This window comes from Notolepis coatsorum (genome assembly GCF_963971535.1).
Source record: "Notolepis coatsorum genome assembly, chromosome: 17".
Taxonomy (NCBI): domain Eukaryota; kingdom Metazoa; phylum Chordata; class Actinopteri; order Aulopiformes; family Paralepididae; genus Notolepis; species Notolepis coatsorum.
The window spans coordinates 15,747,365-15,763,996 of NC_140181.1; the positions used below are offsets into that span (position 1 = coordinate 15,747,365).

General features: G+C 42.2%; 1 protein-coding gene across 1 annotated transcript in view; it reads right to left on the reverse strand.

Moving 5' to 3' along the window:
• The window catches only part of srms (src-related kinase lacking C-terminal regulatory tyrosine and N-terminal myristylation sites), a 55,466-nt gene that overhangs the window by 16,910 nt on the left and 21,924 nt on the right, over positions 1 to 16,632 (reverse strand). The window contains exon 4 of the mRNA XM_084333796.1: positions 13,743 to 13,890. Coding sequence (XP_084189922.1) covers positions 13,743 to 13,890 — 148 coding nt within the window. The remainder of the gene's footprint in view (positions 1 to 13,742; positions 13,891 to 16,632) is intronic.

Sequence of the window (16,632 nt, forward strand, 5' to 3'; positions counted from 1 at the left end):
TCTTTTTTACCTCCTAGACCAGTAATAAAGAAGTACTGTCTTTCTTCTCAAACAGAGATATATTCTGGTTGGGACGTGTAGTTAGTTAGTAAGTGATGGTTTTGAATTTTGTCTTTGTTTGAATGACCGTTAACCCATTAAATTAATCCATCCACCCACCCATCCATCCATCCATCCGCCAATCCATCCATCTATTCATCCATCCATCCGCCCATCCATCCATCTATTCATCCATCCATCCGCCCATCCATTCATCCATCCATCCATTTATTCATCTGCCCATCCAACTGTGGAATATATGTATGACGCCCCCTTCCTCCCCTCCCCTTCCCCCACTCCCCCCATTGTTCACCTGTTACTTAACTGCTCCCCCAACTGGGGAACAAGATCTTTTTACCTGACTGACGGAGCTGGTCTGTTTAGGTAAGATCTCCAGCCATACTCTCTATTGTTGTATTGATTTGATTTGATCTGGTTAATAAACCTTATTATCTGGACCCTCTGAGTGAGCAAGTCATTTGACTCTATCCCTATTTGAATACTATTATTATCCTACAATTTGGCGTCGCGAATTTCGAATTTTGTGCAGACTGATCTGTTCTCAGGTGTAGAGAGAAAAGGATTAGTTTAGGCCGGCTGGTATCTGGAACACATTGGTGTGATCCCCACTTCTCTCTGCACAAGGTGAGCATTTACTGTGTGTTTTAATATTCGAGACTATGGCTGGACAATAGAATAAAGTGTGTTGAATATCTGGGCTGTATTGGGATTCGTTACGGGGGAAACGCGTGTACTCCGGTCCTATATCAGGAGGTTCTGGTAGGATTTGCTATAGGTTGAAGTGCTATTCCTGGTTCGAGTCGGAGCCGACCAAAAGCTAAGGCACACAAAGGTTGTCAACAAAGGAAGATACGTGAGCTTATTAGAGTGATATCATTGGAAAACGCGACTCTCTTAGAAACTATTCTATGATTCTTGTGGCAAAGAGGCGGGACGCTAGGACCGAGAAGCTGTTATAATCTAATTAGATTTAACAGAGTAACGATATATATTCATAGATACAACCTTAAACTAAGCTCACTCTTCCATTCCTGAAAACGATATATTTGGATTAAATTAATCAATTAATCATACAGAGAGCGGGAAGGAAACTAGCGGTGCCTCGACAGTACGTAAATGTACATTTAACGGGACATTAATCGCTGGTTGAAGGGACCGAGACTATGATTAAAAGGTATATATAATCTAATATATCGCTATTAAATTTCGAAGTTCAGGATTCGGTCGTTATGCTTTAATAACGGTGTATAGGTATATCAAGGGTATAAATGCCTTATCGCAGCAGGGTGCTGGGCGATTAAACGAACAGCGATCCAATACAGACCAGGTATATACACACGTTAACTTTTATGTATTTTCGTTTGTTTGTCTGTTTGAGTCTTGTTTGTGTGTGCACAGTATTATAACCCGCTGAGGTGTTTATTGAGTTAAGAACGAACCGGCTGATATCGCAAAGCATTGAGTTAACGTTATACGTTATACGTTATACAAGGAAGCCAGGAAAGTGATTTCCGGTAGTGATTTCCGGTTGGGAATTGTAGTTTTGGTTCCACTTCCGGTTTCACGATAGGTAATGATAACGGCGCTATAAATTACATAGTGATAACGATACATAAAGTAATTGGAATAATATGTATAAGGATTCAACATCTAAATTAGGTATAGCAGTATACAACTGAAATACATATATCTTAGAATCAGACCTGAAAAATTAACTTTGACTTGAATGAATACCTAAATTGGTTCTCTAGAACAATATAGATTGCTACAGTTAATAAGCTATAATTAAGATACCAAGTATATAAAATAAGTTATAATTAAGATACCAAATATATAAGATTGAGTGTCTGGTCTCCACCTTATATACAATTATTTAGTTATAACTAAAAATAGGGCATATGTTCTAGTTTTTTTGTCTGTCTATCTCTGTCTGTCTATTTCTCTCTCTCTCTCTTTCCTCCTCACTGTTTACCAGTCTGATCATATCAGGGACGTTACATCGAGGGCAACGCGGGGCATATAGCTGGTATCATGGGGCGTTCACTAAGCAAAAATGACGTTACCGGCAACTCTCCGTGCGACTTCATGCTAACAAAATATGGACCTATAGCTGTAAAATATTTGGGATTGTGGTCAAAATGGACAAAAAACAACTGGCCAGTCCTAGGGTGTTTTCATAACGGGAAACTTAGAGGCGTACGCGAAAGTTTCCGTGAACGTGCCAGATCGTTTACCGTGAGAAAACAAAGTCGTATCGAACATGCATTGGTTTTGTGGCAATGTGAAATTGATTTGAGAAATATGACACGTTTAAAAGAAGAGGCGGAAAAAAGTATTATAACGCAGTCTCAAACTAAAACGCTTGACAACGGAAAAGACAGAGAAAGTAACACAAGGCCCAATATCAAAAATGTTAAAGGCCTATATCCAAGCCTGACCGCAAGCGTGGTAGAAGACGATTCAGACGATGACATATCCACAAGAGTGACGTTTAACAGAGACGCACATGTGGTTTTAGATAGGAACCCAGACGAAAGAGAAAATGTAGAAGCAGGACCATCAAGGAACAATAGACCTGCTAGTTCACCAACAGTGCAACCACCGTCACCACCAGCGGATAAAATAGAAAAGGTTAAAACACCTCCGGAACCATCACAAATGGTCACTAGATCCGAGAAACCGACCAGCACATATCCTATGAGGATTGTCCCACTAGGCGAAAATGTAAACGCTACAGTTTACCGACCATGGTCACCGACAGAATTAAAAGGACTCGTTGAACAATTTCCCAAACCCGACAGAGACCCAATGGGTTTTATCGAACAATTGGATTTAATATGCCATTGCTATAGCCCGACCCCTAGGGACATGAAACTAATGTTGGGATGTCTAGGAAATAAATATCACAGCGTCTCAACGCAAATGGCTATTCCAAGCAGTGATGCCTGGAGTGAAAACAACACTAGAGAACAGTGTATTACTGCGATAACAGCCGCGGTACAAGGTTTGGCAAGGCGAAATGCATGCATGTCAAATATCACAGCTTGCGTTCAAAACGAGTCTGAAACAGTCGATGCGTTTTACAGTAAATTCAAAGCGGCTTGGGCCGCGAACAGCGGATTAACGGCAGACGAGGGACTCGCAATCCAGGTATCCTATTTCGTTAACGGCCTCCTACCACACGTTGGAAAACATTTGAAAGCCGTCCAGTTAGATTGGGAGAGCTCTCCTATTACAAACGTTAAGAACGCAGCCATCAATATAGAACGACAGCATCACGACAAGAAATGTGTCATCAAAGACATCGGAGTCTTTGTATCTCGACCAGAGGTGGTAAAAGAGGAAACAATACACTGCTATCCAGCTAGAAATTATTACCCCCAGGGAAACAACCAAAGGGGTGGGGGTGGGAACACGCGAAACGGGCCTCCACAGAGGAACGGGGTACAAACATGTTACCACTGCAATCAACCAGGACACCGAATACAGGAGTGTCCCCATGTAACATGTCATATTTGCCAACAAAAGGGTCATGTGGCGTTCTATTGTCCAAAGGAGAATAGAAACAATGGGAACAAAGGGGAATATATGCAAAGAGACTCACACAGGCCCCACAAACCCCATCCTAGCGCCCCACCATATGCAGATTACACTATGGCGGATCCGTTCAAAGGAGACGAGGCGACGAATGTCGCATAGAGGTGCCAACAGGAAAAAAAGATCTGTCTGGAGAATGTTATGCAAATATTAACAGCAAATCCCGAAGAGGAACCCAAAATTAACTTAATGATAAATAACAAAGAAGTTACTTTCATGATAGACACCGGGGCCACACAATCATCAATTGATGAGAGCACAATGGCATTACCCTTGTCTGGACAGTCTGTATTAACAGTCGGGATAAGCGGTGTCCCACAGACAATCCCTTTGTCTATACCAGTTAAAATAGAATCAACTAGCGATTCTTTTTCAACTGAACACTCTTTGTTATTAACATCTAAAGCAGCAGTTAACCTTTGTGGACGAGATTTGCTTTGTAAAATGAACGCTAACATTTACTGCTCACAAGATGGAGTCTTTTTACAGCTACCAGAGAAGGGAGAAAGAATTGAAATACAACAGATGATGTCACAACGAGTGGGAAATGTGATAGAATACAGATGGAAATTAAATAATGATCCTATCAATGAGTTTGTTTCCACAGCATTGAAAGAAATAACAGAAGCCGACACAGGAGTGAACGCGAGGTGTTTACAGATGAAGTTCCTGGCCGAACACCACGTAACAGCGTCCAAATGGGATACAGACGTACCAAAAGTATATATAGAAAAGGTAAAATCATCCATTGGTAAGACCACACTGTTTCCAGCATTCTCAGAAATATACATCTCCCATGAGGGCATTGCAGCCACAGTAATCTTATCAGAAGTTCAAAGAGTGGCAATTCATGACTCTGATTATACCCCACACATAGCAATCGCATTCGACACGGCGGAAGGAGAACAGGACTTGTCCCCCATGATGAAGAGACTACAGACAGACAAAAGAACAGCTACCTCCCACACTGTTAAGATGAAAAATGGGTGGAATTTAACTAGATTGAAAGATGGATACATAATAGCCACACCCCCATTCATGATTGAAGGGCCATTGATATGCATACCAGAGCCCCCACACGCTGTTTTCCTTCCTGAAACTTCATTGTCTAAGGTACCCCATAAACTGTGGGCATCACACTCCACTGAAGTCGGGCTAATGACATCTGCAGTCCCCCACAGAGTCACACTGAAACCAGATTGTACCCCTCCCAAACTTGAGCAGTATCCGCTGAAACAGGAAGCCATCGATGGAATAACACCAGTAATAGAATCACTGCTATCACAAGGCATTTTAAAACACTGCGAAAGTCCTTGCAACACACCAATTTGTCCCATTATAAAGGCTAACAAACGTGATTGGCGATTTATACAAGACTTGAGAGCCATAAATCAATGCGTGATCCCCATCACCCCATTGGTTTCTGATTCATCTACAGTAATGGCATTAATCCCCACAACAACAACACATTACACAGTAGTGGATTTATCCAGTGCATATTTTAGTTTCCCAATCCATGCCGACTCACAATATCTTTTCGCTTTCGAATTTAATGGTAAACAACTGACGTGGACGAGAGCACCACAAGGATACACAGAATCAGGAACATTGTATAGTCAAGCTTTGCACCACGACCTAAAAGATATACAGTTCCCCGGCGGAAGTACACTGTTAATGTTCATAGATGACCTATTGTTGTCATCCCCAAGTGAAACAGCATGCCACACAGACTCTGTCATACTATTGACTGCCCTTGCAAACAAAGGACACAAAGCGTCATTGCCAAAACTACAGTTTTGCAAAACCAGAGTAAAATACCTGGGACACACACTCGACGGTTCGAAACGGGTAATATCCCACACCCGAGTACAAGCTCTGCAAAACTGCCCCAATCCAAAATCAAAGACAGAAATGCTATCATTTTTGGGAGCAGCTAATTTTTGTCGCCAACACGTGTTCAACTATGCCGCATTAGACCAGCCTCTTCGTGCACTAACGTTATCTGACCAACCCAAACAGATCGCATGGACTCCGACACTACAACTTGCGTTCCAAGCAATGAAAGAAGCTTTAACCACAGCGCCCGGCCTTGGCATGCCAGACTATAGTATGGAATTCTCACTTTTTGCCGCAGAAAGAGAAGGCTACGCGACAGGGATCCTAGCCCAGAGAAATTGCGACAAGATGAGACCAATAGCATACTATTCACAAAGACTTGATAGTGTAGCCTTGGGGTATGCTCCGTGTCTATGGTCAGTTGCTGCAGCCGCGTTCTGCGTATCGAGAAGCGCCAACATTACTCTAGAACATCCAGTAACAGTCTACGTCCCACATTCTGTGTGTATTATTTTACAAAACGCAGCTACACAACACTTATCAGCATCCAGACACACTACATACACAGCGATCCTATTGGCAAACCCAAACTTGACCATAAAACGTGCACCGCCAATAAACCCAGCAAATTTTGTTCCCCTATATGAGGATAACGAAATGTCACATAACTGTATTGATACAATCTCAGCTGTCACCTCACCCAGAGCCGACTTACAACAAACACCACTAGTTAACAGTGATCTAGTATATTATGTTGACGGTAGCGCGTCAAGACACACTAATGGATGTGATTTGAATGCTGGATACGCTGTTGTTGATGACCATGTGATGATTGAAAGTGCAAAACTACCTAATAATTGTTCAGCACAGGCAGCGGAGATCTTCGCTTTGACGAGAGCGTGCGTGTTGGCCAGGGGTAAGTCTGCTACAATTTTCACCGACTCAAGTTATGCGTTCAATGTAGTGCACAATGTGGGATTAATATGGAAACACAGAGGGTTCATTAAGACATCAGGCATTCCCATCAAACATGCTGTATTAGTCACTAACCTACTAGAGGCGTGTTTACTTCCTAAGCTATTGGCTGTTGTAAAATGTGTTGCACATTCTTCTTCTCCTTCTCTGGTTGCAAAGGGAAACGCCAGAGCGGATCACTGTGCCAAAAGGGCAGCGACCGTCCCCTCCCTGTTGGTAAAACAAATGGCTATCACAATCGCCAATGATAATACTCCCACTTTTGATCATGTCGTTTCATTACAGGCAGAGGCGACATCTGAGTGGCCAGTATGGACGTCAGCAGGTTGTTCCAAAATGCCAGACGGCATGTGGAAACATGCTGACGGTAGAGTTGTAGCTCCAAAACAACTCCTCCCCCTGTTAGTAAGATTAGCACATGGACTTAGCCACGTGTCAAAATTCGCAATGGTGGGCAGTATCACTTCACAGTGGCACGCGCCAGGTATCACCAGTTTAGCTCACCAATACTGCTCAAGATGTGTTGTATGCAATCAACACAATATAGGTAAAGCTATAAAGACTAGACGTGGCGCCCACCCACCACCGTGGGGACCATTTGTTAACATCCAAATGGATTTCATCCAATTAGAAAAAAGCATGGGATACCAGTACGCGCTAGTCTTAGTAGATATGTTCTCTAAATGGGTCGAAGTCTTCCCATGCAGACGCAACGACGCTCAAGCAGTAGCTAAGGTATTAGTCAGAGAAATAATTCCAAGATTCGGGTGTCCACACTCCATAAATTCAGACAGAGGTACGCACTTTACGGCACAACTGATAAACAACTTATCTACCGCATTAGGCATGAAAATACACCTGCACACACCCTACCACCCTGAAAGTGCAGGTGCGGTAGAAAGACAAAACTCAACCATCAAGAACCGTCTAGCTAAGACATGTACAGAGACAGGCCTTAAATGGCCCGACGCCCTCCCCTTAGTATTAATGCAAATGAGATCAATGCCAAACAGAGGAACAGGATTGTCACCTCACGAGATATTATTTGGACGTCCAATGTCGACACCAACCACAATGCTTCCCCCGTTATCACAAGTCCAGTTATTGCTAGCAGACGAAATTGCTATTAACTATTACAAAGCTTTGTGTGCCCAGATGAAAAGGCTCCACCCCTTAGTGAGGCAGGCACAACCACAACCACCAACAACACCATGTCATGGATTGAACCCAGGTGACTATGTATATATAATGGTGTTCAAAAGAAAAAGTAAACTAAACCCCAGATGGTCTGGTCCATTTCAGGTGCTGCTAGTAACGGACACGGCAGTAAAGTGCGACGGAAAAGCATCCTGGATCCACGCATCCCACTGCAAAAGGGCAAATCTACCATGAGACCAATAACAATAGGAAAAATGACCACCAACTGGAACTGCTTAATCATCGCATGTGGCATAGCGGGATGCATTGTGTGGGCGACACTGGACGAACCTCAATCATGGATCAATGGGTTTAAGGGCGGTAAGGGGAAAGCAGTTGAACGCACCAAAAGATATGTTAACAGTCACCGCAACAACCTATATTTAAAGCTAAGCCAAGCAGTCGCACATTTTGCTAACCAATCAAATTGCTATGTATGCGGCTTAATACCCCATTCTACCGAAGATGGTTTTCCGTTAATGGGCCTCCCACTAACAGAATGCCACAAAGCCTCTCTAAACAAGTCCACAGGGACAGCTGAAAGCTGCACAAAATCAAACATGAAGATTCGACAAAGTCATGATACAAATGGAATACCAGTTTCTATTACCCCAGTGAAGTTTACAGAATGTGTATCTCAAAAGGGTTGGGGAAAGAATGTCGGGGTGTTGGAACATTGTGAAGTGCCCCAGGCGACCCGCAAACGAAGAACGATATCCCCCAGGACCAGAGACAATATCTACCCCATCCGCCAACAAAGATTAACACCACCCTGGGACAACATCCACCCTGTAAAGACACCACTGAAACCCACAACCAAAGAAACCCCCACCACCCAACGAACGACAACACCAGCACCGCCTGGGACCTACTGGATATGTGGCGCACAAGCTTACCCGTCCCTTCCACCCGGATGGAAAGGCACATGTGCATTAGGATATTTAGTGCCAGCCATGAGAGTGACACCGACCCTACCACAACACCCACTGACTAGAAAGACACGCCACGCAAATCACTTCCACACACATGACCGGGCCTGCAAGACATGCGACTTTTTCAGAGCACTAATCCCCTCCTATGGTGTGATGTCAGCCCTAGATCAAATCGCAGACCTATCCACACTGATAGAAGACTTAGCCAACACAGATGCTGAAGGACTGTCACTCGTCAGCAACGAACTGACATCAATCAGATTGATGACATTGCAGAACAGAGCAGCACTGGACTTCCTGCTATCTAGTACTGGAGGAACATGTAAACTAATCGGTCAAGAATGCTGTGTCTACATACCTGCAAACGACAACATGACTATACCAAGCATCATTGAACACCTGCACAACATCTCCAGAGCCGCACACATCCCGCCAACGTATACCATGACCGATTGGATGACCGAGAAACTTGGTACAATAGGAGCAGTGGTAGTTCGGTACATTATGTATGCAATAATAATATTTGTTATCCTAGTAGTGTGTGTGCATACTATAAAATTCGGAGTTGGATACATCACAAAAGTACTCTGCACAAGCCAACCCCCCCCGATAACCATGATGATCGCCACGACCATGAGAGAAGAAACGCAAAACGAACCCACCAACCCCCTTGCACCATACTTCCACAGATACGCACTAGAATCCACAATGCAGAACCTCTAATCCAACTATTTTAATTCATTTTATATTTCTCTTTAACATTCCTGTAAATTGTGTCATTCACTGAGCTGATGGTCATATTTGCATTAAGTCCTATTCCATTCATGTTTTTACCGTTTTATCTCATTGTTTACTATTTTAATTCATTTTATATTTCTCTTTAACATTCCTGTAAATTGTGTCATTCACTGAGCTGATGGTCATATTTGCATTAAGTCCTATTCCATTCATGTTTTTACCGTTTTATCTCATTGTTTACTATTCTAATTCATTTTATATTTCTTTTCATTTCTTTATCCAACCTTTAAATGATGTATATTTTACCGTTTTATCTCATTGTTTACTATTTTAATTCATTTTATATTTCTCTTTAACATTCCTGTAAATTGTGTCATTCACTGAGCTGATGGTCATATTTGCATTAAGTCCTATTCCATTCATGTTTTTACCGTTTTATCTCATTGTTTACTATTCTAATTCATTTTATATTTCTTTTCATTTCTTTATCCAACCTTTAAATGATGTATATTTTACCATTTTATCTCATTGTTTACTATTTTAATTCATTTTATATTTCTTTTCATTTCTTTCATTCACGTTTATATCTGTTTGCCAACCTTTAAATACTTTTACCATTGACCTGATGGTCATAGCCAGATGACAGTGTATATACTAAAGTAAAAGGTGTTGCCATCAAGTAAAAAGTAAAAGGGGCGATATTCACAACCCTAAAAATACACATAGATCTTAACCCACACTGTATAAATACTGACATTCAAATAATAACTCATTTTATCTTTAATTGTGTATTTTATATTACATTCATTTTATATTTACTTTGTTTATTTTATATTTCACCATATTCTATCTCATTTATTAATTCATTTTATATTTACTTTAATTCATTTTATATTTACTTTCATTCCTTTAATTGTATATTTTATATTTCACCAAATTATCTCATTTATTCATTCCTTTAAATTGTGTATCTCATGTGTTTACTATTTTATATTTCTTTTCATTTATTGACCCTATGACCGAAATAGGTCACAACAAGTTTATAATTTTACTATTTTATCTCATTTATTATCTCATGTTATGCTGACCTTACCTATTCCAGTCATACATCTGAGAATACTTGTCCCAGCCACATTATAAAAGAGAAAAGGACCCAACTGTGGAATATATGTATGACGCCCCCTAGGGGTGGACGGTATGGTCTAAAATTTATATCACGGTATAATTTGAAGCATAGACGGTAACGGTATATATCACGGTATCATCGTTTTTGATAAAATTTTATTTTTTTTATTTTATATAATTTTTTTTTTTTTTTTTTTTATAAAATATATATATTATATAATTAGACTTGTACTTGTATTATCTGCGAGACATCGCCACCACGCAACAAGCTCCACTGTCTGTGTGTACATTAGTAGCCTCTAGCTACGGCCAGGATTCTCCGGAGCTGCAGCTGGACCTATACTCGAGTAGCCTCGAGCTACGGCCAGGATTCACCGGCGCTGCAGCTGGGCCCTAGTATTGGTATAACGTTAAATCACATTCACAAGCCCTCAGCTCGAATACGCATCGAATCAGTGTTATAAGACATTGATATCAGGAGCTATCTGTAGCTACTGCTAGCCGGATATATAACGTTAATACAACGCCTCAGTGAATTATTTAGTTCAATGGGACATTTCGTTTTGAACGGTGAACTAACTTGTGTTAACGTGAGCTAACGGCTAACGGAGCTATCATACACGTCTACTCTCTACTAGACTTGATGGAGCGTTTGTTGATGTCAGGAGCTATCGTTAGCTGGCCGACTAGATACCGTTCGGTTAGACAATGCCTCATCATGTATTAAACTAAAAGTGAATAGTTGACTGGGTCATTTTGTAACGGTAGCTAAGCTAACGTTAGCTCAGGGAGACGTCCCGTCCCACTAGACACTACTAGTAGACCCGTGTTTACATGCGTGCGGGAGGGGCTGGCACGCCCACTGCGCGAAGCCTCCTAAATAACTTTTTCCAGTTCGCACATATCTATTATCTATGACTAATTCTATCTATTTTTAGGGGCAAATGCGAGTGAAATAGTCGCGCTGTGGTTACATGACGTCATTGCTATTTTAGAGCTGCACTACCGGTTACACGGTATAGGCAAAATCCATACCGTAGAGCAAATTCATACCGTTTATACCGTATACCGTTTATACCGTCCACCCCTAACGCCCCCTTCCTCCCCTCCCCTTCCCCCACTCCCCCCATTGTTCACCTGTTACTTAACTGCTCCCCCAACTGGGGAACAAGATCTTTTTACCTGACTGACGGAGCTGGTCTGTTTAGGTAAGATCTCCAGCCATACTCTCTATTGTTGTATTGATTTGATTTGATCTGGTTAATAAACCTTATTATCTGGACCCTCTGAGTGAGCAAGTCATTTGACTCTATCCCTATTTGAATACTATTATTATCCTACACATCCATCCTGAAAAGAGTATATGAGAAAGACCTATGGCTCTGACACTAAACATCTAAAATACATCAAATCAAATCTAATCAAATTTATTTGTAAGGCCCGACAACACACGTTAATGTCCCCATGGGCCGGACACGTCTTCTTTAAACAAGTCAAGAAGAAACATAACAATAAGTCAAGAATAAAACAAGAACACCATAAGGTCCAACAAATTTAAAATAAATGCAAATAAATGAATGAATGCAAGCACTCCCAGACATACCCCACGCGAAGGTAAGGAAAAACTCACTAAAACCTAACAATAGGGAAAAATGCACCACAGGCAGTGTGGAGGAGAGAAACCTTAGAAGGGCCATTCAAGGGGGGATCTCCCTTCTTAGATGTCGGTGATAGTAGTGTTGCAGACTAACAGTTGGTAAGCATGCACTCAAGTGTGTAGTGAAACACAGATGAGTGCATGCAATAGCAACTGAACATTTTGAAAAATTAAAGATAGAGCTGATAGCGATAGCAACTGAACATTTTGAAAGATTAAAGATAGAGCTGATAGCGAAGCACTTAGTTTTTTACCCATTTCTTATCAACCGTATTGTGTAAACATCCAAAATACTGGGTTGACATGTCTATTTCATGTGTATATGCCAATTTATCAGTGACAATCAAACCGTAAACAAAGAGGCCTATTAGATCCTAATATGAAACATTATGTGATTTAATGTTCTATGCCTTATCTTGACTTGCAGTTGCTATTTTATGCAAATTGTATGCTTATTTCATGCCTAATTTTATGTCTGCACTTTATGCATTGCTCTTGATCTGCCAATTGTGTGCAATGTGTTTTTTACTGCTGTGAAGCACTGCAATTTAAATTTTTTTCACTTTTTCTCCTCCTATTTTTCTGTATTTTCTCCCATCCCAATTTAGTCGTTATGCCAATTCCCCCCTCCCCTTCCTGGTCATTGCTCGCATGTGCCCCCCACTGGTCGGTCTAGGGAGCCCTGAAGTCTATCAGATGCTTCCTCCGATACATAGGAGACAGCCAGCAGCCTCTTTTCACCTGACAGCGGAAGTGTAATGCGTGGGAGGATCACACTACCTTACCCAGTTATAATAATTTAATAATAATTTAGGACCTGCTCCGAGGTCACCATTTGGCACACATGCGAACCATGCATACAATGCGTATCTGCGATTAACCCATCCCGTCGTCCTTCCCCCCCAAGGGCAGCCGGGAGCAGACAGGCGCCACGTGAGCCGCGCCAGGGGACCAATCCAAGTGCTCCTGTCCGTCTTCGTCAAGGACGCCACAGCGTTAGCGATCTTGTTGTTGTGCATGTTTTTCCATTGGGTTTATCTTATCGGGGGGGGAAACCCTTGCGAGCACGGGGAGAACATGCAAACTCCACACAGAAAGGCCTGGGAGATACCCCACCTGGGTAACTGGCATCATGGAAACCTGGTCCCCAAGCGGGATTCGAACCCTGGACCTTCTTGCTGTGAGGCGACAGTGTTAACCACTACACCACCGTGCCGTAGTGGTGTAGTGGTTCCTTCCCTCGCTGTGCAGGCGCCCTGACCGACCTGTAGGAGTCGCTGTTTACAACAACCAGAATACCACCCACCGGCTTCCCACCCGCTGACACTGCCAATTGTGTCAGTATGACGACCGCCCAAGCCGGAGGGACCGCTGACAGCCGGATTCGATACCAGTGTATATGACAGACAGACGCTTAGTCCGCTGCGCTACCCGGCCGCTTTGAGCTGCAATTCTTGTATGAAAGGTGCTATACAAATAAAGTGTATTATCATCATCATCATCATCATCATCATTATTATTATTATTATCCTTATCCTTTGTCTTAGTATCTTGATAACCACCCTCCAGTTCTCAGTTTACCCGTATAACCTCTCTCAAGACTATCCCATCCATCCACGACATACCTTGCTTGAGCATCTTGATGGCCACCTTCTTGTTCTCTGGGATCCACATGGCCTCCCACACCTCTCCGAAGTGTCCCTCCCCCAGCTTCCTGTGCAGCTTGAAGTCCTCTCTGGGCCGCTCCCACGGTTCCATATCAAACAACTCCCTCTGTGTGGAGACAGGGGGGGGGGGAGCATTCAGAAAACAGAAAATGGGACACTATTATTAAAGCCCCAATACACATTTTCTTTTGGTGTGTGTTCTTTCCCCAGGCCATCAGAACACTGAACTCTCCACACACACACACACACACACACACACACACACACACACACACACACACACACACACACACACACACACACACACACACACACACACACACACACACACACACACACACACACACACACACACACACACACACACACACACACACACACACACACACACACACACACACACACACACACACACACACACAAAGTCACTTTAAAAACAGAACTGTATATTATTGTATATATTACTCATTATGCCTTTATTTGTTAAACTTAGCATTGTACTTTATTCGTATTACTTTTTTATCATGTCTATTCTGTTTTATTATCTATTCCATTTTATTATCGTATCTTTGCACAATCGAGGCGGGCATGTGCCACCTACATTTCACTGCATGTCTCGTGTATGTATGTGACAAATAAAACTCTTAAATCTTGAATCTTGTGTGTGTGTGTGTGTGTGTAGGGGGGGGGGGGGGGGTCACTGGGGTGGGGGGCTGAAATAAATGCTGAAACCTACGGTACTTTGGGAGCACTGTGGTGGAGATTTCAGTGTTTATTTCAGGGACCGTAACCCCATTGACTTTGTGGTTAATTAGCCAGAACTGCAGGTCTCCACCAGTAGGAAGAACAGCATGGATTGTGCTGACGAAGGATTCTGCTGATCGACACCATTACTGGTAAGCAGGGGATGGGGCTCGGTAACTCACCCTTTGGCGTTATATAAAAGCCCTCCATTATCTACGGAGATACGGTCACCATGAAAATAGCCAGCTCATTCCATTCATTGTTTGTATGTGGTCGTGTTCTGCATGGTCCTCGTCTTACGAATAGCGACTTCAAACAGAATTCACACATTATTATGATCTCTAGGACAGTGGTTCTCGTCCTTTTTAATGTCAAGTAGCCAACCCCCAGATTGATACACATCTCGTCTCGGGGTCCCCCTGTCTGGGAAGAGATCGGTTAGAATGCCATAGCTGTCTACACTGTAGGTGGGGGAGATAACAGTGAAGAGAATGGAACATATAATTAGAACAGCTCCTTGTATATGTTCCCGTTGGGCTAAACTCTAGTGAAGGAAGTAATGGTTCCCCAGGTGGAGAACCACTGTCCTAGAGCTATGTCTGACAGTGTTAGGTACAGCTTAGTCCAGAACCAGTCCTAGAGCTATAAGAGTGTTAGGTACAGCTTAGTCCAGAACCAGTCCTAGAGCTATGTCTGACAGTGTTAGGTACAGCTTAGTCCAGAACCAGTCCTAGAGCTATGTCTGACAGTGTTAGGTACAGCTTAGTCCAGAACCAGTCCTAGAGCTATAAGAGTGTTAGGTACAGCTTAGTCCAGAACCAGTCCTAGAGCTATGAGAGTGTTAGGTACAGCTTAGTCCAGAACCAGTCCTAGAGCTATGAGAGTGTTAGGTACAGCTTAGTCCAGAACCAGTCCTAGAGCTATGAGAGTGTTAGGTACAGCTTAGTCCAGAACCAGTCCTAGAGCTATGAGAGTGTTAGGTACAGCTTAGTCCAGAACCAGTCCTAGAGCTATGACTGAGAGTGTTAGGTACAGCTTAGTCCAGAACCAGTCCTAGAGCTATGAGAGTGTTAGGTACAGCTTAGTCCAGAACCACTGTCCTAGAGCTATGAGAGTGTTAGGTACAGCTTAGTCCAGAACCACTGTCCTAGAGCTATGACTGAGAGTGTTAGGTACAGCTTAGTCCAGAACCACTGTCCTAGAGCTATGACTGAGAGTGTTAGGTACAGCTTAGTCCAGAACCACTGTCCTAGAGCTATGAGAGTGTTAGGTACAGCTTAGTCCAGAACCACTGTCCTAGAGCTATGACTGAGAGTGTTAGGTACAGCTTAGTCCAGAACCACTGTCCTAGAGCTATGACTGAGAGTGTTAGGTACAGCTTAGTCCAGCATTTAAGTCAACTTGACACTAGTATTAATGTCAAATGTGAGTGAGAGGAAGAATGAATGAATGAGTGAAAAGGTTCATACCTTGTAATAGCAGGTACTGTACAGCATGTGGCAAATGTATTTCTTGAATATGACACGTTTATTATTCTTGAATATGACACGTAAGTGATAAACAATCAAAACGACATGCTCTAATGATCCAGTGCTTGTATAAATGCATGACATGAATAAATACATCAATGAAATGATCGATTTGTAGGAATCACAAAAGTTGATTAATAAATTAACAAAAAGCAATAATTGTCGTACAAATAAAATACAACTCAATACAATCAACTTGATATCAACATATCGGACCTTATGAACTTTAGTCTTATTATTAGATAATACAATAATAGGGAGCGTGGCTGGAATGGTTGGGTATCGAACTCTGTACTTTTAAGGGTAACGACCGAATTACATAGGTACTACCGAGTACCGATTCATGCTAGATCAATCGGTACCAGATTTCGCTACCTTTACATGTTTAGTATAAGAGTGTAATATTACTAGACAACTATATATATATTACTGTCCCGTCTCTTGGGTCTTTGGAAAGACCAGAGGAGTTTGATACTATTTACTGAGGATGGCCAGATAATGTTGATATTTTAAACATTTAAAAACATAATACATGATCATGTGCTTTATTTTGTGTGGTGTGTTGCAACAATAAA